The sequence below is a fragment of the Mastigoproctus giganteus genome, chromosome 2 (genome assembly GCF_048544385.1).
Source record: "Mastigoproctus giganteus isolate SK-2022 chromosome 2, ASM4854438v1, whole genome shotgun sequence".
In the NCBI taxonomy this organism is placed as follows: Eukaryota; Metazoa; Arthropoda; class Arachnida; order Uropygi; family Thelyphonidae; genus Mastigoproctus; species Mastigoproctus giganteus.
Window position 1 is genome coordinate 193,676,765 of NC_143576.1, and position 27,133 is coordinate 193,703,897.

General features: G+C 37.1%; 1 protein-coding gene across 2 annotated transcripts in view; it reads left to right on the plus strand.

The window, feature by feature from the left end:
• Nucleotides 1-27,133, plus strand: part of zetaCOP (COPI coat complex subunit zeta) — a 137,248-nt gene that overhangs the window by 43,121 nt on the left and 66,994 nt on the right. For both annotated transcript variants that reach the window (XM_090368872.1, XM_090368873.1), the window contains 3 exons: nucleotides 11,148-11,229; nucleotides 21,228-21,319; nucleotides 22,050-22,183. In XM_090368872.1, coding sequence (XP_090224998.1) covers nucleotides 11,148-11,229; nucleotides 21,228-21,319; nucleotides 22,050-22,183 — 308 coding nt within the window. The remainder of the gene's footprint in view (nucleotides 1-11,147; nucleotides 11,230-21,227; nucleotides 21,320-22,049; nucleotides 22,184-27,133) is intronic.

The following is a 27,133-nucleotide window of genomic DNA, read 5'->3' on the forward strand; positions in this document are numbered from 1 at the left end:
ACATGATAGGTTAAAACTCACTCTTGAAATTGAAACCAACAACCAAATTAATTTTCTCAACCTCACTGTTTACAAAACAAGTACCAAACTAAGTATAAAGATTTTCAGAAAAAATACACATACAGGCAAATACCTACATTTTGCTTCGCACCACCCCCTCTGCACAAAAAAAAAAGCAGTTTTATACAACCAAATACATAATGCCCTCAAATATAGCACCTCACAAAATAACTTAACCAATGAACTTCAATACCTCACAGAAAAATTTACGGCTAGGAACTACCCAACTCAACTCATTCAACACACTATTTCCACCGCCAAAAGTAAAATTAACAATCCACCAAAACCCACCACCAATGCAAATATATGCATCATCCTCCCATACCATAATGAACTTGCCGGACAATTCCGCCGTGTGTTTACAGGTACTGATCTCCTTTATTTTTTCAGCTTATAATAAACTCGGATCCTTATTCAACACTTACAAAGATGCACACAAATACCCAACCAACGATTTGAACAATATAATTTACTTGATTAAATGTCAGCCAAACTGTGATGCCTGTTATATTGGTAGTACTACTACCAAGTTTAGTTCTACCAAAACCTCCAACACTCGTGCGTACTACCACTATGATAGTCTTAGATCGGGACAAGCTAGTACAGAACTCACAATCATACTCCTTTAATTGACTCCACTATCACCATTATAAGATTTAAAACCAGCCACAAAATTCTTCAATATTGAAGCCCTCATTATCGAATGGTTTCGACACAATACTAATCTCAACATCCTAAACGCAAAACTTCCCTTTCACCTTTCCTCGGCTTGGAATCTCTCACATCTGAGATTCCCACGTGTAGAAAATTCCTTAAAATACAGCACGAAAATTCCTTAAAATACAGCACGAGTTACTTCTCATTTAACACCGCCAACTGAAGACATTATAACTTAACGAAAATCTGTCGTCACGACTATTGGCAATATCAATTCTTTTATGTTCCAGATTAACTATTTTCTACTTTAGGACAACTAGGGATATAGTAGTGCACTTCTGCTTCCTTGCGCTTATTTTAAAATTCCGTTAAATTAAATCTCATCCCACCTTAATGCATTAACTTAACCATTCCACCTTATATTTAGCCATCAGTCTTTTCATAAAACTACTGCAGATTATATTCAAGGTGAGTACTGCACTTTAAGCATTTCGCTATTTTTATATTTAATCAGTGTTAGTATTGTAGTAAATTACCTTGAATTTATTTATTTTTGAATAGTTAATCACTTATAATTAATATATAAGTGATTCCAAACTCTCCTACCAAACCTTTTGGCTCCTCCGTAGCCAGGTGGGAAGGAGCAGCAGTGCGTAGCACACGCTTCTTGATTAGACCGGGGTTCGAGCCCGTCACCACCAAATACAGAGGATGCGGAAAGGTCAGGGAATGACCACCGCATATCCTGGAGCAATATGGCCTTAGTTGCTAATGCTCTTAAAACCCAAAATAACAAACAAAAATAACCAAACCTTTTCAATGTTTGGGTGGTCAGTAGTGGAAAGTTATTTGTGTGTACATGAATTCAAAAATGCCTTCTTTCTGAGTTAAAACTCAATTTTGATTGCCATTACCAGTTACTACATTTTATTTGTTTTGGCTTCTCACCTAGTACAGGTGCAGATCATAATATGAGCACAGTCTGTGTGGAAGGCACCCAAAGGCTTGTCTAAATGAAAATTTTCCTTGGTGATGGATTGGTGGTAGCATACCAGCTATATTGCTCCTTGCTTTTCTGATATCACTTTATTCAATTTTGCTTCTGTGGACACCTGAAACATCTGGCATGTATGATTAAGGTGTTTGCTCAGGATGAGTTGTTTTGAATTCCATATGTTGCTGAAGAAACATGACACATCTCACAGCATTTATGCCTTCTGCAAAAGTCAGTTGATTGTTTATTAAGTTATAATATGTAATAAAATATCCTTAATATATAATAAGACACTATCATATCAAATATTTAATTAGTTTATTATTAGGAAAGGACAAATTTCACAATATTTGACTCAGATATTCACAATAACTAAATAAACTTGGCTGTGTTTCAGATTTATTATTGAAATTCATCATCAAGTCTGGATTTTGGGTTTAGAAGGTTTAGATAATAGGAAAGAACCTAATTATACCACAATGAGGAATACTAGCAGTTTCCTTCTGTAGTTAATGCTCCTCAATGCAGTGCAGTAAAGTTAGATATAGAGCAGAGGTTCCCAACTTCCGGTATGTGAACCAGTATCAGTACGTGGGCTATGAATGAAACCACCTGCAGTTTACCTCATGGGAGGGTAAACTTTTTAAATGTTAATATCTTAAAAAGCCAAAACTTCTTTTTATTCTTCACAATTCGTATATATGCAAAAATTTCAGTCTTTCTTCTTGGAAAATATACCTTTTTTCTTTCTTGTACTTCTTAATTCATAGAACTTTATCTCTTTACTTCCGCTCTTTTTTTTTTCTTCTTATTTCATAGTCAGTCTTCTTTCAGAGGTTGGTTAGTGAACATTAAAAGTAGTGTTTGCAGTTGTAGTGATTTCACAGGTAATTTGAAATTTAGATCATTAGAAATTATGACCTACTTAGCATTAGCATTAGTAGAGGCATATGATGCAAGAAAGCAAGCTTATTCAGCATCAGCCAAAAAAAACAAAAAAAAACACACCACTCCCATTTCACCCCTCCGTTCGCTCGAAATACCTGTCCAGCTGAGCCTTAAACTTATTTAGGCTATCAACCTCCACCACAAGGGATGGCAGTCTGTTCCACCAACCAACCACCCGCTGGCTAAAGGCAAATTTCCGCACATCTATCCTACATCTGTCTTTCCTCAATTTGAATTTATGCCCTCTCAGGTGATTTTTCTGAGCAAGGGGAAGAATCCCATCAGCATTGAGCATGCTCAAACCATTCAAGGCTTTATACGGCTCAATCAGATCACCTTGCAGGTGTCTAGTCTCCAAACACTAATCTGAAAAACTTAAGCCTTTCTTCATAAGAGCAACCCTTTTATCCATTCACTAATCTTGTTGCCCTTCTCTGTACTTGTTCCAACAGCTCTGCATCCTTAAAATGAGGCCTCCAGACCTGTATACAGTACTTAAGGTGTGGCCTGACCATTGCCTTATACAAGGGGATAATCACTTCCTTATCCCTGCTGGAAAAATTCCTGTATATCATTGACAAGACACCATGAGCCACTCTTGCAACCATCTGCACTGCTCAGAAAACTTCATATCTGCCTGCACAATTACCCCCAGGTCCTTTTCATTCTCTACCACTGTCAGTATAGTACCACAAAGTTGATACGTTACTCTGGGTACAGTGCTACATATGCTTCCCATATGTAGTACTGTACATTTGTCAATGTTAAACTTCATTTGCCACCTCTCAGCCCATCTTTTCAACTTTTCTATATCCTGTTGCAGCAGCGCAATGTCATTAACAATCCTGCCAACCTTCGTATCGTCTGCAAACTTGGACGTTAAGCCTGATGGACCATCATAAATATCATTTATAAATACAGAAAACAGCAATGGACCCAACACTGAACCCTGAGGGACTCCACTAATAACATTAGTCCATGAAGAGCAGTGTCCATTGATTACCACTCTCTTTCTTCCACCCACTCAACCATCCCTTTATCCATAGCAGCAATTTGCCTCCAATGCCATGCTGCTCCAATTTGTGCAGCAGTCCAAGTGCAATAGTATCAAAAGCCTTTCTAAGATCCAAAATATATGATATCAAAGTTATTCCCTGCATCCAGTTGCTTTGTGACCACATCGTAGTGTCCAATCAAATTGGTCAGAGAAGACTTTCCCTTAACTTTCCCATGTTGTGTCCGAGCTATAACTGAAGTCTGGTCTAGATGATCCTGCAGAGCTTCTTTAACGTGTGCCTCCATTAATTTCCCTGAAACAGAAGTTAAACTAACAGGTCTATAATTACTTGTTACCCTTTGATCCTCCTTTGTGAATTGGGGTCACATTTGCACTTCTCTCCAGTCCCATGGGTACCTCCCCTGAGTCCAAGGTAGCTCTCATAATTATGGCTAAGGGTTTGCTTACTTCCTTTGCTGCCTTCTTTAATATAACTGTATAGATCCTAACCACCCCAGGTGCCTTTCTTATGTTTATCTTCAACAATTTCTTCTCCACTTTCCTCTCAGTTATTACAAAATCATCAAACTCCTGGCCAGAGTTTAATTTACCTCTTTACCTCTGGCATTCCTCTCCTTGAATTACTTCTCATGTGTGATTGTAGATGCAAAATACTCATTTAGTTTGTTAGCCACCTGAGCATTTATCCCATGCATTTTTCTTCTCTGCCACATGTCTCATTACCATTAGTAGAGGCATTTGATGCAAGAAAGCAAGCTTATGCAGGATCAGCCAAAAAAAACCAAAAAAAAAACCCACTTCCACTTCACCCCTCTGTTCGTTCAAAATACCTGTCCAGCTGAGCCTTAAACTTATTTAGGCTATCAACCTCCACCACAAGGGATGGAAGTCTGTTCCACCAACCAACCACCCGCTGGCTAAAGGCAAATTTCCGCACGTCTATCCTACATCTGTCTTTCCTCAATTTGAATTTATGCCCTCTCAGGTGATTTTTCTGAGCTAGAGGAAGAATCCCATCAGCATTGAGCATGCTTAAACCATTCAAGGCTTTATACAACTCTATCAGATCACCTCGCTGGTGCCTAGTCTCCAGACACTGTAATTTGCAAAACTTAAGCCTTTCTTCGTAAGAGCACCCCTTGTTCCATTCACTAATCTTGTTGCCCTTCTCTGTACTTGTTCCAGCAGCTCTACATCCTTCTTGAAATGAGGCCTCCAGACCTGTATACAGTACTCTAGGTGTGGCCTGACCATTGCCTTATACAATGGAATAATCACCTCCTTATCCCTGCTGGAAAAATTCCTGTATATCATTGACAATACTCCATGAGCTACTCTTGCAGCCCGTCTGCACTGCTCAGGGAACTTCATATCTGCCTGCACAACCACCCCCAAGTCCCTTTCATTCTCTATCACTGTCAGTGTAGTACCACAGAGTTGATACGTTGCTCTGGGGTTGCTGTTTCCCATGTGTAGTACTTTACATTTGTCAATGTTAAACTTCATTTGCCACCTCTCAGCCCATCTCCTCAACCCTTCCAGATCCTGTTGCAGCAGCATAGTGTCATGAGTGTCCTTGACAACCCTGCCAACCTTTGTATCATCTGCAAACTTGGACATTAAGCTTGATATACCATCATCAATATCATTTATAAATACAGGAAACAATAATGGACCCAACACTGAGCCCTGAGGGACTCCACTAATAACATTAGTCCACGATGAGCAGTGTCCATTGATTACCACTCTCTGTCTTCTCCCCCTCAACCACCCCTTTATCCATAGCAGCAATTTGCCTCCAATGTCACATTGCTCCAATTTGTGTAGCAGTCTTCCATGTGCAACAGTATCAAAAGCCTTTCTAAGATCCAAGTATATAATATCAGTTATTCCCTGCATCCAGTTCTTTTGTGACTGCATCATAGTATCCAATCAAGTTTTTCAGGCAAGACTTCCCCTTAACAAAACCATGCTGTGTCTGAGCTATAACTGAAGTCTTGTCTAAATGATCCTGCAGTGCTTCTTTAACCAGTGCCTCCATTAATTTTCCTGGAACAGAAGTTAAGCTCACAGGTCTATAATTACTTGTGTCAGCCTTTGATCCTCCTTTGTGAATTGGGGTCACATTTGTACATTTCCAGTCTATGGGTACCTCCCCTGAGTCCAAGGAAGCTCTCATAATTATGGCTAAGGGTTTGCTTACTTCCTTTGCTGCCTCCTTTAATATAACTGGATAGATCCCATCCACCCCGGGTGCCTTTTCTTGTGTTTATCTTCAACAGTGTCTCCTCCACTTTACTCCCAGTTATTTCAAGATTCTGTAGCTTACTGCTAGAGTTGAATACACCTCTGGCATTCCCCTTGCTGAATAACTCCTCATGTGTGAATGTCGATGCAAAATATTCATTTAGTTTGTTAGCTACCTGAGCAGGATCATCAACAGTTGACCCATCAATATCAAGTGGACCAATCTGATTCATCCCCTTCCTTCTAGAGTTTACATAAGTAAAGAACTCTTTGCTGTTTTTCTTTGCATCCCTTGCCAAGGATTTCTTGTAATCTGCCTTCGCCTGCCTAACCTCCTTTGTAACTTGGTTGCATATCAACTTGTATCTATCATAGGCTTCTGTGTCATGTGTTAATTTGTAAGTATCCCATGCATTTTTCTTCTCTGCCATATGCCTCATTAGTTCATCTGACATTCATTTTGGCCTATACCTTGAACAGTATTTCTTAGTTGGTATGTAAAGCCTAGTAGCTTCCAAGATAAGTTCTTTGAATGCTTCCCATTTTGAATTTGCTGTTGGTAACATCATCAGTTGGTCCCACTGTATAGAATTTAAATACTGTCTCAGTCCATCGTAGTCGCCTTTACGGAAGCAATAACCCTTCCCTTTACCCCTAATGGTAGTTACCTCTTTGAGTAAATCCCACTTCAGCACACTGTGATCACTGCCACCTAGTGGTTCATTTATCTGCAGATTCTTAATGCAAGAAGAATCACTGCTGATAATCAAATCAAGAGTATTACTCCCTCTAGTTGCCTCCCGAACATGCTGATGTAGAAAACAATCATCCAATAAATTCACAAAAGCCCTGCTAGTGTGTGAGTAACCAGCCCCCAAATTCCAGTCAATATCTAGGAAATTAAAATCTCCCATTATAAGACTCTCTGATTTACTGGCCCACTCTATTTCCCTGTACACTTCCTTATTATACTCATCAGAGTCATTAGGCCTATAGCACACTCCTACTCTCAATTTTGATCTCCCAATGCTTATGTCACACCAAACTGACTCAACACTGCACTGTCCAGCGATGTTGACTGGCTTCACTTCCTTGGTTTTTATGTGTTTCTTAACTAATAGCATAACCCCTCCCCCCTTCCTATCCTGTCTATCCTTTCTGTAGATGTTGTACTCCCCAAATTGCAGTTCTGCATCCCTTATATCTGTGTGACACCACGTCTTTGATATCCCAACAATATCTGCCTTTGATGTTTTGAGCAATACCTCAAATTCATCAAATTTATTTACTAAACTCCTAGCATTGGTGTACACGCAAGTATACCTGCACCTGTTTCTATTCTTAGCTACCCTAACACAACCCATGTGTTTACTTGTACCGCAATGGCTCCCAGCAGTCTCTGAAATACCATGCATCTTGTTTTTCAGGCTTCTGCTCATTCTAATAGAAGCAGTGCAAGAAGCTCTTTCACCTCTGCCAGTGGCTACTGTCAATCTATTGGTCTTTGTCTCCCCCCAAGCTAGCAGTTTTCCGACCCACCTAACACTGCCTCGATAGCATCAGCGAAATATTCTTGCACCCTTTCTATTTAAGTGTATCCCATCCCTGTAGAAGCAATCTCTCCTGTTAACAAGTACAGTCCAGGCTGAAAAAAATTCTACCCCTTGAGCCTTGCACAATCTTTCCAGGGCCGAATTGATCGACAAGGCTCTCATCATATACTCCCTCCTATCATGTCTGGGCAGAATTGCAGACACTTTCAAATTCAACCCTAATTCATTAGTTCATCTGATTTCCATTTAAGCCTAAACCTTGAACAATATTTCTTAGTTGGTATGTAAAGCTTCCAAGATTATTTCTTTGAATTTGCTGTTGGTAACATCATCAGTTGATCCTACCATATAGAATTTCAATACTGTCTCAGACCACCATAGTCACCTTTACAAAAGCAAAAAGCCTTCTCTTTACTCTTGTGGTAGTTACCTCTTTGAGTAAATCCCACTTCACCACACTGTGATTACTGCCACCTAGTGGTTCCTTTATATGCAGATTCTTGAGGCATGGAGAATCACTACTGATAATCAGATCAAGAGTATTACTCCCTCTAGTTGCCTCCCGAACATGCTGATGTAGAAAACATCCAATAAATCCACAAAGTCTTGCTAGTGTGTGAGTGACCAACCCACAAATTCCAGTCAATATTCGGGAAATTAAATTCCCCCATTATAAGACTCTGATTTACTGGCCCACTCTGTTTCCCTGTACAGTTTTTATTATACTCATCAGAGTCATTAGGCCTATAACACACTTCTACTCTCAATTTTGATTTCCCAGTGCTTATGTCATGTCAAACTGACTCGACATCGCACTGTCCAGCGGTGTCAACTGGCTGTACCTCCTTGAATTTTGTGTGTTTCTTAACTAATAGCATAACCCCCTCCTCCCTTCCTATCCTGTCTATCCTTCCTGTACACATTGTGATACCAAATTCCAGTTCTGCATTCCTTATATCTGCGACCCACGTCTCTGATATCCCAATAATATCAGCCTTTGATGTTTTGACCAACACCTCAAATTCATCAAATTTATTTACCAAACTCCTAGCATTGGCATACATGCAAGTATACATGCATGTATACTTGCATGTACATGCAACATGCATGCACCTGTTCTTATTCTTAGCTACCCTAACACAACCCACATGTTTACTTGTGCCACAATTGCTCCCAGCAGTCTCTTAAATCCCCTGCATCTTGTTTTCCAAGCTGCTGCTCATTCCAATAGAAGCAGTGCAAGAATCACTTTCATCTCTGCGTTGCTACTGTTAATCTATTAGTCCGTTAATCTACTATTAATCTATTAGTCCCCAGTCTAGCAATTTTCCGACCCACCTAACACTGTCTCGATATCATAAGCAAGTATTCTTGCACCCTTTCTGTTTAAGTGTATCCAATCCCTGTAGAAGCAATCTCTCCTGTTATCAAGCACAGACCAGGCTGAGAAAAATTCTACCCCCGAGAATATGCAACATTCTTTTCTTGAACAGCCTTATCACATTTATTGGAAAACAAAGGCTTAGATAAAGGATGAGATTTTAACATGGAGTGTGGAATAGAGGATTCCTTTCCTACAAGGATAATTTCACTGTCACGATCTCAGCAAATGTTGACACATCAGAAGTTTTAAAACAGTAATCCAACCAAGGAAAAGAAGAAAAGAAATCTTGTAGGTCATCCCATTTTGCATTTTTGTAATGCCAAACAACATGAGGTTGGGAATAGTAATGAGATAAAGGCTCCATTGGAGAAGAGAAAATCACCAAGTTGTGATCTGAGTGTGCCTAAAGGACCACTCACTTCGACTGTGTACTTAGGTTTGTTTGTGAGAAAAAGATCAAGCATGTTGCCTCTATGGTTAGGATTGTCTGGTATTCTTGTAGGTAAATGAACAGTCTGTGCAAGATCATTAGTAATTGCAAAAGCCTCAGCATCTCGACCAGCTAGGTCTGTGTGACTAGAAAACGGAAGTCAGCTATAATTGTGAACATTAAAATTACGAATGAAAATTACCTCACTGTTAGGAAAGTTGTACTGGAGAAAGTGGAGTTGGGAGAACGGTAGAGATAACAGACAGAATGAGGTAGAGAGATTTTAAGTCAGAGAATATCGAAAAGAGGAGATTCCAAATTACCAAGTCTCTGACAGAGAATATTGGAATGGACATATGCACAAGTACCACCTTTTAGGTGAAAGGAATCATATAGCGAATAATTTGGACAACTGAGATGAGCAGTGGTTGAATCAACCAATAACTGAGATTCTGTCAGAAAAAATGTACATGTTGAGATTAGGACTGAGACAACATATATTTATGAAATGAACTAGGAAGTGTTTGAGGATCTTTTTTGCTTACAGATAAGCTTGCTCTATTAGTTTGATAATTCATGGTGTATTCAATAGTAAGAAAAAGTGTGTGGGGTGAACATGCTGTCCTTATCACCCCTTGTTCCAGGGTTGCACCATGAAGTTGTATTTGTTGACATTGGAACTATTTATATGTTGTCAGTTTTTCAGTGTTAACAGAATGGCCCAGTATGTTGTCAAAATGAATAAGGCACTGTTGAAATTTTGTTTCTTATACTACTACTTGATGGGGAGAGAGTGAGTGCAAAAGTTAAAATTTTTAATTTAAAATATTATTTATCAATTATTTTATTAATTTTAATGAAATTTTATATAAAAACAATGTACAACAATACTGAATGATCAGTATTAAATGTTAATATGCTGATCAAATGTTAATATGAAGATTGTATATGTTAACAAAAGTTTAATTCAAAGACAGTCTGTATTAAAATACCTATTTTAAAAATTAAAAACAATGTTATATGAAGACAATAATTGGAAAATCTTTCAATTTTTGAAATAATTAGTGGAAAAGAATATACTGGATTAATGATCTCAGTATTGTCCCTAATGATCTTGTGCCCTTGCATATTATGCCTTTTCCAGTATAACTGAATGTACCTCCCCTGCCAGAGCCTTACTTTCCCTCAGCCCAGGTAGCTTTTCTGATAGACACTTCCTCTGTTAGTATATAATTTATTTTACAGCAATCAGACTCATTATTGATTTCTCTTGTTCAAATGTGCTTTTCAAAAATTTGTAAAGTACTTGTTAAGCTTATGCTAATTTGGGTGCATTATCTAAAGTATGAAAATTTGGATCATTGAAAAAATACTCAACAAGGAACATTAAATGCAGTACCACTTGCAAATATAAGTTGTTCAGAATTTATGATAAAAGGAAATAAGAAACTTTTAAAATATACATTACTTTTTCTAGAAAATAAATTTGATAATAACAGCATTTTGTTTTTTTCTAATTGATAACACTGTAATCCATTTTGCCAGATTTTTTTGTTATTCAGCTTTTTCTCACTCTAATTTAATAATAATGGTATTTATTTAAATAAAGTGTTATGTTTGGAAATACTTTTGTAGCATCATTCTTTTCTTCATAACATGTCTGTGGTATGAGGAGATGGTTTATGTTACGAAGTGTTTCTTCTGGACTCCAGAAAATCTTTGTCCATTTTAGATATATATATATATATTCATAGAGTAATCACAGAAATCATTTTCTTAGTAAAAACTGATTAGTAATACGTTCAGGATTGAAAGGGGATCATTAATACATTTTTTTTTTTTCTTTTTTCCCCCAGTATTATGATGTTACATTTCCAACCCAAAGAGATCAGAATGCATTTGAGAAAAGTGTTTTTAATAAAACACACAGGGCAAACTGTGAGTAATTATTTTTGTTCTTTTGTTTTTGTGTGTATGCTTTCTAAAAAAAAATATTTGGCACTTTGTATATTGCTTTCATTTAAAGCACTTTTATTCTATTTCCTGTTTTTTTGTTTGATACCAGTTCTTGGAAGTTTATAATGATAATGTGCTTGCTGGTACATAATGTTCTTTAATTCTTCGAAATTTTGTTACTGGATGAAATGCCTACCTTCCCAATGAAATACACCTAATATTTAGCGATAAGTGAACTAAAATTTTTCATATTCATATCTTACATGGAGTCAGCTGTTACTTTTTTTATGTTACTTTACTTATAAAAATTTTTCTTGCATAAATTCCCGGCACCTCCATAGCCAGGTGGGAAGGAGCAGCAGTGTGTAGCACACACTTCTTGATTAGACCGGGGTTCGAGCCCGTCACCACCAAATACAGAGGATGCGGAAAGGTCAGGGAATGACCACTGCATATTCCCGGAGCAATATGGCCTTAGTTGCTAATACTCCTAAAAACCAAACAACAACAGCATAAATTCCTTTCACACAATACATAATTGATTTGTTACTTACTCAAGTCTGTTCTAGTTTGGTATGTATGTGATCTATTTAAAAAAAAAAAAAAAAACCCCAAAGAACAAATGAAAAAAAAAAAAAAAAATTGTGTGTGCTTGCTGATGTTTCTAATTTCTTATTTATTTGTATATGATGTTCTCTGTATGTTATTGTTGTTTGTACATGATGTTCACAGAACATCATATACAAACAAGAGTAACATACAAAGATTGCTTGAAGGTAGGTTGTTATGTGAAGTTGAGCTGTATGGAATTATGGGTTGTGCTAAATCTCTTGCAAACAGCTTTTGGGGAGGTTTGATAGGCAATTTTCAGCTCTTGAATTGAATGCTATCATTAGCTAAGTTTCTGTTTTCACCAAATAAATACGCAGAAAGGTATGTCTTTATTTCAATATATTTTATCCTGCATGATATAATGCCCTTTAACCTCTTTTGCCATATGTCACTATTTAAGAATTCATCATTACTTTGCAGTTATAATGAAATTATGTATTGTAATGCAGCATTTAAAAATATTTAGAAAACAATTAGATTTATAGAAAACAATTTATAATAACAAAGCAAAATTATAGGAACATATTTTACATTTATTGGATATGTACATCATTTGATTAATCACTATGAGTTGAACTATTTTGAATTTTCGTGTTCTGTTTCTTTACAGAAATTACATTTTTTCACCTTTAGATATGTAATTCTTTGCATCTTTTTCCTTTAACGCAAATCTGCTTTTTCATATTTGCTCACTTGCAAAAAGAAAGACAGCTAATTAAATTTGAAACATTAAGTTCTCACATTGCATAGAAACTAGAAACCCGAAAGACTTTTTTGTTGCCTAGTGAAATAGAAAGTAGCAGTGCTTTTCACTTCTATGTACATAAATTGGTTATCATGTGTAACTGGAATGGAATGGGTGAAATGGGAAGTTTTTTTTTTATGCTGTATAAGCTTGCTTTCTTGCATCATTTGCCACTAATATTAACTGGCCATGGGAACTGAGAGCTACTAATTTTCTCATGGGAGACATCCATTGTGAGTACTTGCATTGCAGTGATCTCTCTTGGTACTTAGTGTTAATATCTCTGTTATGGCAGTTAAAAGCTGTGTTATAAGTGGTATTAAAAGAGGAGCTTGAGCACATAGTGATAACAGGCTGCTGTCCTAGTTCTCTGATTATTTCTGTATTGCAAAGGGGGCAGTATGTCTCCTTCTGAAATGGATGAATATTTAGTGGAAATTTTCTGCTGTTTAGAAGGAAGTGTAAAGTGGAGAGACAAATTGTAATAATTTTGAAGCATGTCTCTACATGTTGATTCCCTTTGAGTAAATGTTTAACTAGAACAGTGGCAGCAGTGGACCGGGCTAGCCGGGTGGGTAAAGTGCCTGCCTGGCAACCGAAAGGTCGCGGGTTTGAATCCCACCTTGGGCTTGGATCAGAGTAGAAAATGCAAAAACCTTGGGAGGTGCAATATGGTCACAGAAGTTGATGCGCCAACAACAAACTAAAATAAAAAAAAAAAAAACAGTGGCAACCTTTGATAAGTATTTAAAGATGAGGTTAGAAGTGCTGAGAAAATATGAGCACTTTTCAGAGTTAGCAAATTGAAAAATATAAAAAGCAGTCACTAGTAAGGTATTAAGTCGCACATAAATTTAGTTCACAATCTGAAAAACTTTTGAAGAAAGACAAGTTACCTCCTGAAGGAAAAAGAACTACTGAATCATAAATTCCTGGTGCAAGCAATCCAGGTAAGCTGATAACTCTAGTCAGTTATCCTCACATGTGCAGAAATACTGTCCATATCCCTTTCTTTTGGCTAGAATAAAGTTTTTTCTGGCTTGAATAAAATAAAGGCATTCAACAGTGGGAACAAATTTCAGTGCTATGTTACTATTTGGACATGCTTGTCAATAGCATGTTCGTGTAGCATCCAGTAGGATATATCTTGAGTTGAGAGGTTCTATTTTGAATGAAATCTAGAAGCTGATCCTCTTTTGAATGAAATCTAGAAGCTTGAGAGAGTTTTTGGGGGTACTCCAATGGATGCGAGAACAATATTTCATGGTAAAAATTATTCAGAAAATTTTCCAGTTCGATTATCCGGAAAATTTGGCTATCCGGAAGAGGTCTGACATCAGTTATTCCAGTTAACTGATGCGCTACTGTACTTGGATTTCAGGAAAGCTTTTGATACCATTGGCATTAAGGGCAAGTTGCTGCAATGGAGAAAGGGATGATTGAGTGGAGATGACAGGAGTGGTAATAAATGGACACCGCTCTACACGGACTAACTCCAGGTTTGCTGGGCTCATTGTTGTTTTGTGTGTTTATCAATTATTCAATGAAGGTATATCAGGCTTAATGTCTGAGTTTGCAGATGATAAAAAGGTTGGCAGGGTTGTGAATGACACTAAAGACAGTATGCTACTGTAATAGCATCTAGAAAAGTTAGGCAGATGGGCTGAGAAGTGGCAACAGAAGTTTAACATTGATAAATGCAAAGTACTGCATATGGGTAGTAGTAACCCAAGAGAAACGTACCAATTTGTTTAAATTTATGGAGGTGGAGAATGAAAAAGACCTGGAGGTAATTGTGCAGTTAGATATGAAGTTCTCTGAGCAGTGCAGATGGACTGCCAGAGCAGGTCATGGAGTTTTTTCAATTATATATATGAATTTTGCTAGCAGATGCAAGGAAGGTGATTATCCCTTTGTATAAGGTAATGGCCAGGCCACACCTTGAGGCCTCATTTTAGGAAGGATGTAGAGTTGCTAGAATGAGTACAGAGAAGGGCAACACGATTGGTGAGAGGAACAAAGGGGTTCTCTTATCAGGAAAGACTTAAATTCTGTCAGTTGCAGCATCTGGAGACTGGGCACTTGCGAGGTGATCTGATTGAAGTGTATATGGCCTTGAATGGTTTGAGCAGGCTCAATGCTCTCGGGTACTTCCGCTTGCTCAGATTAAGAACCTGAGTGGGCATAGATTCAAATTGAAGAAAGACAGTTGTAAAATAGATGTGCAGAAGTTTGCTTTTTGCCAGTGCATAGTTGATTGCTGGAACAGACTTCCATCTGTTGTTGTTAATACTTTTAAAATTTAAGGCTGAACTAGACAAACATTTGGAGTGACCGAATGGGCAAAATGGGAGGTTTTATTTATTTATTTATTTATTTTTGACCGATGCTGTATAAGCTTGCTTTCTTGCATCATATGCCTCAGTGAATGCTAATGCTAAGGTTATCAGTACACAAGTTGGAAGAAAAGTAAGATGCTAGCAGGTGAATTTTTTTTTTTTTTGGCTGAAATGACAATAGAACCATCTGGTTTTGATAGAGATGGGAACAGATGGGCAAAAGTTGTAGCCAATAGGTTTGGCTAGAGACCATCGTGCTACAAGAAGTGTTTTTCTACTCTTAGCCTGTTTGAAATATAGTTTTGACTGATTCATAAATGGTTTACAATTGTTGTGAACTTTGGTGTAAGCAAAAAAAAAAGCCAATTACGATATTCAGCATACTTCTCTTGAACAGCCTTAGAACATTTATTGGAAAATCAAGGTTTAGATAAAGGATGTGATTTTAAGGTGGAGTTTAGAATAAAGGATTTCATCCCTACAAGAATAATTTTACTGACACGATCTGAGCAAACATCATTAGAAGATTTGAAATAGTAATCCAACTATGGAAAAGAAGAAAAAAATCTCACAGATCATTCCAATTTGCATTCTTGTAGTGCCAAACAACATGAGGTTCAGAATGCCCACAAGAGAAAGGCACCATTGGAGAAGAGACCATCACCAAGTGGTAATCTGAGGTGCCTAGAGGGCCACTGTCCTCGATTATGTACTGAGAAGGGTTGTTTGTGAGAAAAAGATAAAGCGTGTTGGCTTTGTGGTTAGAATTATCTGGTATTCTGGTAGTGAAGTGAACAATCTGTGCGAGGTCATTAGTAATTGCAAAGCCTCAGCATCTTGACCATCTAGGTCCATTTGACTAGACAACAGAAGCCAGCAGGAGTTGAGAACATTAAAATCACCAAGGAAAATTACATCACTATTATGAAAATCGGACTGGAGAAAGTCAAGTTTCAAACAGAGGAATTCAAAGAGTTCCAAGTGACTAGTGGAGTCGGAAGAACAATGGAGGCAACAGACGAATTTGACAGAATGTGGCAGAGAGATTTTGAGCTGGGGAAGGTTGAAAAGAGATTCCAAATTATTCAGTCTCTGACAGGGAATATCAGAATGGACATATGCACAAGTACCACCTTTGAAGCGAAAGGAATCATACAACAAATAATTTGGATAACTGAGTTGAGCAGTGTTTGAATCAACTGATAACTGCGATTCTGTCAGAAAAAGTTCATCAGGTTTGGCAGACTCTAAATGGAAATGGATGTCATTGAGATTGGAATTGAGATGACATATATTTGTGAAATGAACGAGGAAGTGTTTGGGAGGTTAAGATTTTTTGCAGATAAGTTTGTTCTATTATTTTCACAATTCGTGGTGTTTTCAGTAGTAAGGTAATGTATAAAGACGAAATGCACAAGGCATAATTTCATATGGGTTTGGGTAATTAACTATATAATATCAGTGTAGATACACCATAGTTTACCCATAAATTTAAACTACATTTGTAGTGTAAAGGTATTGTTTTAATTGTCTCATATTGTGGTTGCCTTCACAGTGAGATACCAGGTATTGCACTACTGAATAAATAATGCTTCTCTAGTAGAGAAGGCTACTGTTATTTATTGTCAGTGGTTATCTGAAGGCAACCACAATATGAGATACAATTAAAATGATCCCTTTACACTACAGACGTTGTTTAAATTTATGGGTAACCAATGGTGTATCTACACTGATATATAGTAGTAAGGTAATGTGGGAAGGCCATGCTGTATGAATTAATGAAAGTTTTGGATACATACACCTGGAAGAATATACCCAGCTCCTTGACAATGACCCCCACATACACACTGCTGTGATTTCCTCCAGTCACTATCTGGCAGATTATAGGCGACAAGATTATATACTAGCTGATCCGGAAGCATCCTAGAACATTACCAATAGGTTCAATCCAATGGACTATTTAGTGGCCGGCTGTGAACACCATTTTAGAGCTGTACCTGTGAAATATAAGGAAGATCGGGTCTCACAACGATGCCCATCATACTGCATAAGGGAAGAGATTGGATGATATCTGGAGCTTTACATCATCTTAACGTGGTTCCACCACTTTAGGGTGTCAGTTAACAGAGTTGCACCTTGCAGTGTATAAACTAATGTTGCATGCATTTATTGATAGTGTTTTTATTTCTACCATAGCCTAAAATACTTTTTAAATAATCAAGCTTCACAAATTCCTGTTGGGTAGCATTACTGAAACTAATGCTTCATTGGCTTCTTGAATTGCAGTTGGAATGGTTAGTCTACTTGTACACTTTCTATAGGCAAAATTCGTTTTATTAGAACTCATGGTACTGATATATACCCTTGAAGGGCTACGAGTGTAACTGATTCTTATTTACTAATAGCATATTTAGCATTAGCATTAATAGAGGCATATGATGCAAGCTTATACAGCATCATTCATTCAAGATACCATTAAGACACCCACCACCCAAGCTGAAGCTTATAGGTGGCTTAGAACTTAACTTTTTTAACTCATGCCGTATAGTAAAACTAAATAAATTATTAATTAATTTAACACAACTCAAAATAACACAAGTAACTAAGATTGAGAACTCATTATGCTGCTTGGCCCAAGCCAAGTGAGATAAACTTTGGACATTCATTGTAAGTCCCACCTATCCCAGTGGGCCTGGTTTCCATCCCTGCCACTGGGAGGCGGGCTCTACTATCTTACTTTTATTTGCTCTCTCCTTTTAAATACAGCATAAACAAAATCATTAAAATAAACAAACTTATATTTTTCCACAAACATAGTCCATAAAGACCCTCTGCTCAAGCCTTCCCATCAATATCTCCAGTCGACTCCTTATATTGACATAACTGCAAAAGAACATTATATGTTCAGATGTTTCCCATGGTCTCCACACGGGCAATTCTGACCTTGTGCCAACCCTAACTCATAGAGTATTTTAGCAAGACCGTGCCCAGTAATAAGGAAGGCTGCATTCACACCAAACTGCTGCCAGACTTTCTTACTTACATCAATAATATTAAATTTTGGCAAGAACATGTAGGTAACCCTACCTTTATCTGAGGTGCCCCACCTCCTTTGCCATTCTAACATTAACTCTGACAGTATCCTTCTTTTCTCAGATTGTACATCTTGTCTGGTATACAGCCTTCCATCATCTGGGCACGAACTCACATTTAATATAGTCTTTCTTATATTCCTCCTTGTGCAGTACGTCAAAGAAGACAGAATAATTAACAAATCTGCTGACAGTCTACCTGAAGCAACTTGAAGAGCATCTTTCAAAACAGTTCGACATACTCTGGTGATCGACAAAAGAGTGAACCTTTGAGCCTGCAAGGCATACTTTTTAATTAACGAATTTGTCATTCTATGAAGCCAAGCTGCTGAGGCATAAGTTATCATTGGGACGAAGAGGCAGTCATACAATAGATTAAGTGCTCTGCTCTTTATGCCTCAGTTCAGCCTTATAACTCACTTTAGCATGGTGTATAATGGTATTATCTTCTTTTTCAAATACTTAGCATAAGGGACAAAACTGATCCGCTCTCCTATCACCACACCCAAGTACTTAACTGTTGTGACATATCGAACAGACTCCATGTGCACAAACCAAAGATCGCCTATTCTTGCTCAATTGTCCTTTTAACAATAGTTGCACAGTTTTAGTTTCAGAAATTTGTGAGCCAATAATGTGAACCATTCCATTAAATCTCCCAAAACTCTTGCAGCCTGTTCTTCTATATGAGTTCGAGCATTACCATACACCAAAAAGAGGTAATCAGCATAGGTTATCACATCAACACCCACATAATTTCGTTTCAGAAATTGACTTTCTTTACCTTCACTGGCAATTGATTTATAATTTTACTTGAAACATATGTATTTATTACATTGGTTGACTTTTTAGTATAGATTGATCATGTTGTGTCCTGATTTTTTTTTTTTTTTTTTCTGGGTGCTGTTTGTCCTTATTTTTTTTTCATTTTCAGAATTTAGTTTGTCCTAGTTTTCATCTTGAAAATATGGTCACTCTAGGATACCGCAATTTAGAAAAAATATCAACTTATTTGAAATGTCTCTCTGCCTAGTTTTCAAGGCATAGAGATATTTTTACAGGAGAGAAACCCAGTTTTGCAAGCTACTAACTTTGGAAATTAGGCATACATGCAGAGGACTTGACAGGCAAAATTACCCCAGAGTGAGTATGGGCTTGGCACACCCAGGTTCCTGAGCTGGATATCATTTTTCTCTTTCTTGGCACGGTAGTCGTTTTTGCGCCAATAAAATCAAAATCAGTCTAGCAATCAATCTCTTTCTTGGTGATTCCCTTCTACTTTTGTGTCTCTCAGGGTAACTCAAATTTTGTGTTGGCTGGTGCAACATAAGCCTTAGGCTTCTTTGCACCATATGGCTAATCATAATCAACTTAATGCAGGGTCATATTTTTTCATTCTCTAAACACGAACAAGGGGACATAGTCTTAATAAAATGAAATTGTAGATTGAATGTAAGAAAACTTGCCTTTTAGTCAATGAATAAATAGCTGTTGAAATAAGTTCCATCTGGCATTAGAGTGGGAGAACTGGTAAGTTTACAGAGGAATTAGTTAAATATATTCTCTTTAGTTAAATTTAAAGTATAATTATTTGAATATACTCTTAGGCTGCACCTTGAGTATTGTATACAGGTCTGAAGGCCTCACTTTTGGAAGGATGTAGATTTGATGGAACAGGTGTAGAGAAGGGCACCCTAGAGGTGAAGGAAACAAAAGGGTACTCTTACCTAGAAAGGCTTCAGTTCTGCAAATTTTTGCATCTGGAGACTAGGCACCAGCAAGGATTGAGGCATTTAAGGCCTTGAATGAATTGAGTAAGCTGAATGTGAATAGCATTCTTCCCCTTGTTGAGACTACACACACATGAAGGGTAATAAATTTAAGTTGAGGAAGGATGATTTTAAGATAGATGTGTGGAAGTTTGCTTTCAGGGTGGTTGATTGTTCGAACAGCTTCTATCTGTTGTCTTGGAAGTGACTGGTTTGAATAAATTCAAGGAAGAACTAGACAAATTCTTGGAAGATATGAATGGGTGAAGTGTGTTTAGGGTTGGTTTTTTTTTTTTTTTTTTTTGGCTGATGCTATAGAAGCTGGTAGTAGTGGCATTATTTGCCACTACTACTATATGGAAGATGCAGGTAAAATATAAAGCTAGGGAGATATTTTTATTCATGGGTAGCATTGACATATGAAATCATAATGCAGTTCAGTAGATAGAATTATTAAATACAACTATTTTTTTATTAATGCAGCATATTTGGTGACCTTAGTTCACCAAAGTTTGCCAAATGTGTTGTTGAAAATTGACGTGTGTGTGTCATGGGGATAGAAGCTGTAGGAGAATAGCAGTCAGTAGTATTGTAGTGGCTTATGGTTTGAAGTTTTTCTTTATTTAGATGAGGCTTTGTAATAGCATTTGCCAGTATTTATTTATTTTATGTATATTAGTAGTGGCAAATTATCCAAGGAAGCAGCTGATGCAGCATCTTAAAAAAAAAAAAAAAACCTATCCACCTTACCTATGCATCCCTCTGACTTATCTTTAATTAATTCCCCACTTCCATAACACCAGCTGGACATTTGTTCAAGCAACCAATTATTCTCTGCCTGAAAAAAATTTTCACAGATCTATCTGCAATCATCCTTTTTCAGTTTAAATTTATGTCCCCCTATGTATGTTATCTAAAAAAAAGTTAAAGATGCCATCAGCATTCAGTTTACTCAATCCATTTAAAGCCTTAAACACTTCAATCAGTCTCCTCAGTGTCTAGTTTCCAGATGTTGCAATTTGCAAAACCGAACTCTTGATGAGAGTACCCATTTTTGTTCCTAACTAACCTTGTTGCTTTTCTCTCCACCTGTTCCAGCAGATCCACATCCTTCCTAAAATATGGCTTCCAGATCTGTATGCAGTACTCAGATATAGCCTAACCATTGCCTTATACAATATATTTAGTTGTTTTTGGTAATAAGGTGAATTTGTTTTATTTATTTATTTATTTATTTATTTATTTATTTATGAGGGCTTAATATGAAGTAAACTTTCGAATTTAGAGGTTGACAGAATTTATAAACATCTGATTGTCTTGCAAATTTTGCTATATATTGCTTAGTTACTATAATAACATAAAATATGACATACCTATAGTGTTTATGATTATATAATGATTTAGCAATTCTATATATTTTTAGCTGAAATTGTTATGATGGATGCATTGACGTGTGTCTATAGAAGCAATGTGGATCTTTACTTCTATGTAATGGGAAGGGCTCAAGAGAATGAGGTAAATATCATTAAATTCTTTAGTTTCTTGAGGGCTTAGTGTAGCCATTATAATTTGATTCAGCTTAAAGTAGCATTTCTTGTGAGGTATTGAGGTGAGTATTAGAAAAGTGTTATTTTAAATAATTTATTATGTAAACCTGGTAACTGGGGATCAAAAATTTGGCCTTTATATGAGGACCTTTCAAAAAGTAAAGGCATTTTGCATGTTAAATACTAATAGTATGTCAGCACATACTCAGAATTTAGATATCAAGCAGACTTCATACTGAGGTCAATTTTAAAAGTATCATTGGTTGCAGTACATGTAGCTTATTTCACGTTGCTACAGTTTGAATATGTCAACTCTACTTTCATATTTTACCATTGTTGAGCAATGTGCAGTAATTTGTGGCTTGAGGAGACAAAAAAATTCACAGATAAATGTTAACTCAATACAGGGAAAACTGTATTGTAAAAGAGAAAGGTTTATGAGTGGGTGGTTTGAGTGGTTCATAAGTAGCAGAATGAAGGCAGTTCATTATTTCAATATTTCAGTTACTCTACAGTGAGAAAAAAAATGAGTCATTGGTGCTGATCCCTTTGGAATAATTTTGTCAAAATTGGTTTGGCACAGGATTAAGTATATAATTTACTGAATTTTTCTTGCTGTGAACATTATTCTGATGTACTTGTATAATAATTTTGAAAGTAACCTTTCCGTAAAGTTTACTTTATATTTTTTTTTCCAGCTTATACTACAGAGCATATTAAACTGTCTGTATGATAGTGTCAATCAGATCTTAAGGAAGAATGTGGAAAAACGCACATTATTAGAAAATTTGGATATTGTTCTTCTAGCCATAGATGAAATCTGTGATGGGGGGTGAGTGAATTTATTTGGTGCTAATGCTGATCAGTAGTACATTCCTGAATAAGGCAATGTTTATTTTTCATATTTATTTTCATCTATAAACTAATTTTTATATGGGGTACTCACTGTTTTTTAACCACTCAAATAGCAGAATAACTTCTCACAATTTTTTTAAAAATTTAATTAAATTAATTTTTTTTTTCATGTATATCTGTAATTTCACTTTTTTTTTTTAATGCAAAGTTGAAAGCTAAATGTTTGTTTACAAATTGTGACAACAAAGTTATATGAAAATGGATATTTAAAATTTTTTTTTCACATTTGTTTGATTTTCATTTTCTGTGTTTCATTAAATTTTTATAAGAATTATCAACTTGCTGCCAAAAGAAAAGTGACAAATGAATTAGTATAACACAAAAGTTCATTAACTTTTACAATTTTGTACCCAAGTGGATTAGTTTGGCACAAGTACCCTTGAAAGGTTTCAATGCTGAGACTCTTAAAGCTTCATATAACTGATTTTTGTTTATAAGCAAATAGATGACATGTAGAAATATGTCCCCCCTCCCTTTTTTTTCTTCTTTTTTAGTTTTTCTTTTCCTTTGAAAACCATTAGCCAAAAACATGGTGTTGAGGTGATCTATTGTACTTTGGGAATAACCTGAAGTCAAGAAGTGTGATCCCTGAAGGTTATCTGAACATAGGGAAACATTTCTGAAACTGTGGTCTGTGACTGCTAGGGGCAGGGATAATTACATAGCCCTTAGGTCATTTATTATTCTTTCAGGGAAAACTGCTGAACCTATGGGTTCTTTGATGCTTATGACAATTCAAAGTGACATGACATATCTTTCACCTCAAAACCCAGTAGGCAGGTTTCCATTTGTGACTGGCACATGAATTTTTTCACACAGGTTGTTCTTTGTTCCATGTAAAAAAAAAAAAAAAAAAAAAATAGAAAGACCAGCAGGAGTAGAAGATTTTCAGTGAAGAAAATGTGGAAAATGTGAGAATAGATTTTGTTTTAAATCTTAGAAAATCAGCATAACAAACTAGTCATCAGCTTGCAGTACACAACCTGCCATGCATTACAAGGCACTACGCATGACAAGAGGACACTTAAATTTCTGTGAAAACATTTAGACCTAGAAGGACAATAAAGATTTTCTTCTACAATTAATGCATTATTTTTCATTCAGATGGCCTAGCAAATAAACAGAATTCAGAATCTGGAGAAGTGAGAAACTGCATGCTTATTAGGGAATGTATGTGTGACAGTCCCAAGTGGATGTATTTTGTGCTCTTAGTTACATGAAGATAAATTATTTAATTATTTATGTATTATTATATTTATTTATTATTTTTTTGATGAAACCCATCACTGGGGTTTTGTACTTCAACATGTTAGAAAGCTTTCTCCACAGATCACTGAAGATGATCTAGATAAGCGGTTCCCAACCTTTTTTGACTCGAGAACCCCTTTCAACATAATATTTTTTATCGCGAACCCCTTTCAACATAATATGGTTGTTAAAATTAAAGTATCCCTATGTAGAGGGCTCTGGTGCAAGATCTAAGGCTCATCATACAATAAAGAATGCACTCGCTATTTATTGGAAAAAAATTAGTTACAAAATTTGTCACTATATGGCGCTGTGGCAATACAATCACTTGAACAGTGCTACACTTGTTCAATGTGTCCTCCATTTCAGTATTTTGGTAGCATTTTCTACAGCAGAACGTAACATGTCAACTGGAATATCAGGCACATGACATCTAATGCTGTCCTTCAGATCTGCCAGAGTTTGACATCCTTCCCGATACACCTGGTTCTTCAAAAAACCCCACAACCAGAAGTCGCATGGGGTGAGGTCCGGTGATTGCTGTCGCCAAGGTGTCCGGAAACAACGGCTGATGACTCGTTCGTCTGTAAAGTGTTGCCTTAGCAATCTTTGGACACAACAGTGGATGTGGGGTGGCACACAATTTTGCATGAATATGGTATCCTGAAGGCACCCACATTGTTGCAGCTCTGGTATTGCAAAATTTGCCAACATTTCATAATATCGCTGTCCAGTGACGAACAGGTGCAGGCTCCAGTCGGTGTTACCTGTTCGAAAAAATATGGCCCAATCATGAATGTGGCCTTAAATCCACACCACACTGTAACTTTTGGAGAATGCAACAGGACCTCTTGGATAACTCGAGGGTTTTCTGTTGCCCAAATGCGACAGTTGTGCATATTCACTTGTCCATTTAAGCAGAAGTGGGCTTCATCACTCCAAAGGATGTTCCATGGCCAAGTGATATCCACTGTTATTCACGCCAGTAACTGAAGTGCGTATGTGAAGAATGCAAACACTTATCGCTACTTCCTTTGCTGTCTCCTTTAATATAACTGGATCGATCCCATCCACCCAGTGTGCCTTTTTTATGTTTCTATCTTCAACAATTTCTCCTCCACTTTCCTCTCAGTTATTACAAAATCATCTAGCTCACTGCCAGAGTTTACTTCACCTCTGGCATTACCCTTCCTGAATAACTCCTCATGTGTGAATGTAGATGCAAAATACTTGTTTAGTTTGTTAGCCACCTGAGCAGGATCCTTAACTGTTGAACCATCGATATCCAGTGAACCAATCTGATTCATCCCTTTCCTTCTAGAGTTTACATAGGTAAAGAACTCTTTTCTGTTTTTCTTTGCATCCTTTGCCAAGGATTTCTCTTCTCATAATCTGTCTTTGCCTGTCTAATCTCCTTTGTGACTTGGTTACAGACTAGCTTATATCTATTATAGGCTTCCACGTCACCCATTAATTTATATGTATCCCATGCATTTTTCTTCTCTGTCATATGTCTCATTAGTTCATCTGACATCCATTTAGGCCTAAATCTTGAACAATATTTCTTAGTTGAAGCCTAGTAGCTTCCAAAATAAGTTCTTTGAATGCTTCCCATTTTGAATTTGCTGTTGGTAACATCATCAGTTGGTCCCACTGTATAGAATTTAAATACTGTCTCAGACCATTGTAGTAGCCTTTACGAAAACAAAAATCCTTCCCTTTACCCCTGATGGTAGTTACCTCTTTGAGTAAATCCCACTTCAGCACACTGTGATCACTGCCACCTAGTGGTTCCTTTATCTACAGCTTCTTAATGCATGAAGAATCACTACTGATAATCAGATCAAGAGTATTACTCCCTCTAGTTGCCTCCCGAACATGCTGATATAGAAAACAATCATCCAATAAATCCACAAAAGGCTTGCTAGTGTGGGAGTAACCAACATACAGATTCCAGTCAATATCTGGGAAATTAAAATCTCCCATTATAAGACTCGGATTTACTGGCCCACTCTATCCCTGTACGGTTTCTTATTATACTCATCAGAGTCATTAGGCCTATAGCACACTCCTACTTTCAATTTTGATCTGCCAATGCTTATGTCACACCAAACTGACTGACCACTGCACTGTTTAGCGATGTTGACTGGCTTCACTTCCTTGGATTTTGTGTGTTTCTTAACTAAAGCATAACCCCTCCTCCCTTCCTATTCTGTCTATCCTTTCTGTACACATTGTACTCCCCAAATTCCAGTTCTGCATTCCTTATATCTGTGTGACACCACATCTCTGATATCCCAACCCTATCTGCCGTTGATGTTTTGAGCAATACCTCAAATTCATCAAATTTATTTACCAAACTCCTAGCAAGTGTACATGCACCTGTTCCTATTCTTAGCTACCCTAACACAACCCATGTGTTTTCTTGTACCACAACGACTCCCAGAAGTCTCTGAAATACCCTGTATCTTGTTTTCACATCTTGTTTTCATATACACACACACACAATGGTGTTCAAAGAAAGTGCATCACCTCTTAAAATTGTAATTGTCTTCTGAATAAGGTAAGTATATGGCAAGGCAATATTTCTTACAGATTGCATCAGATAAGATTGACACGCATAGGTGATGACATAATATTGCATCAGCTGTTACTTTCAGCTATATAAGCACTTTCTCAAGAGTTACAGTCATTCCTTGCTTGTGTCAGGATGGCGAGTTATGTGCAGTTGACGCCACGAAGAAAGAGTGCTATTATTGCTTTACTTGAGGAAGGATGTTCTTCACGTCATATTGCTTATAGAGTGTCTGTCTTGTAATCAATCGACAGTGAGTAGGTTTCTTTCCAAACACAAGAATAATGGTTCTGCTGATAGGAAAAAAGGAACCAGATCCAAACGAGTCTCTGTGCCAAAATAGGACCTCATTTTGAAGAGCTTATGCCTTAAAAACCGTAACTTCTTCATCTGAGCTGAAAAGAGAATGAGAAGAACATACAAGAGTGGTAGCAAGTGCAGTAACAGTCAGAAGTCAGAAGACTCCCCTTCAAAAATGAACTTGTAGCCTGTCGTCCTAAGAAGAAGCCCTTCCTCACACAAAAAATGAAAAAGGCCCAATTAATTTGGTGTAAGGAGCATGTCAAATGGACCCCTGAGCAGTGGAAGTCAGTTATTTTCTTGGATGAGAAGAAATTCAACCTGCATGGCTCTCATTGGAGACAAATGATTCGCCGTAGACGTGGTGAAGAATACCATCCAGACTGTATGGTGTCTACAGTGAAATTCCTCACCAGCCAAATGATATGGGGATGCATTTCGTATCACGGAGTAGGTTACCTTCATTTTATAAAAGGTTCCGTAAATGCCAATGGATACCTGGCTATATTGAAAGTCAAATTACTGTCAACCATTAGAGACCATTTCAACCTGCCAACTGCATCTTTCAGGATGACTCTGCTCCTTGTCATCGGGTGAAAAGTATAAGTAGGCACTTCTGGAGTTACTTTAGCTTCATTTCTGCATTAGAGGCTCGACAGTAATGTGTTTACATTTGTTACAGGTGAAAAAATGGTTGGAAGAAAGGTCCATTACAACTCTTAGCTGGCCAGCAAACAATGCAGA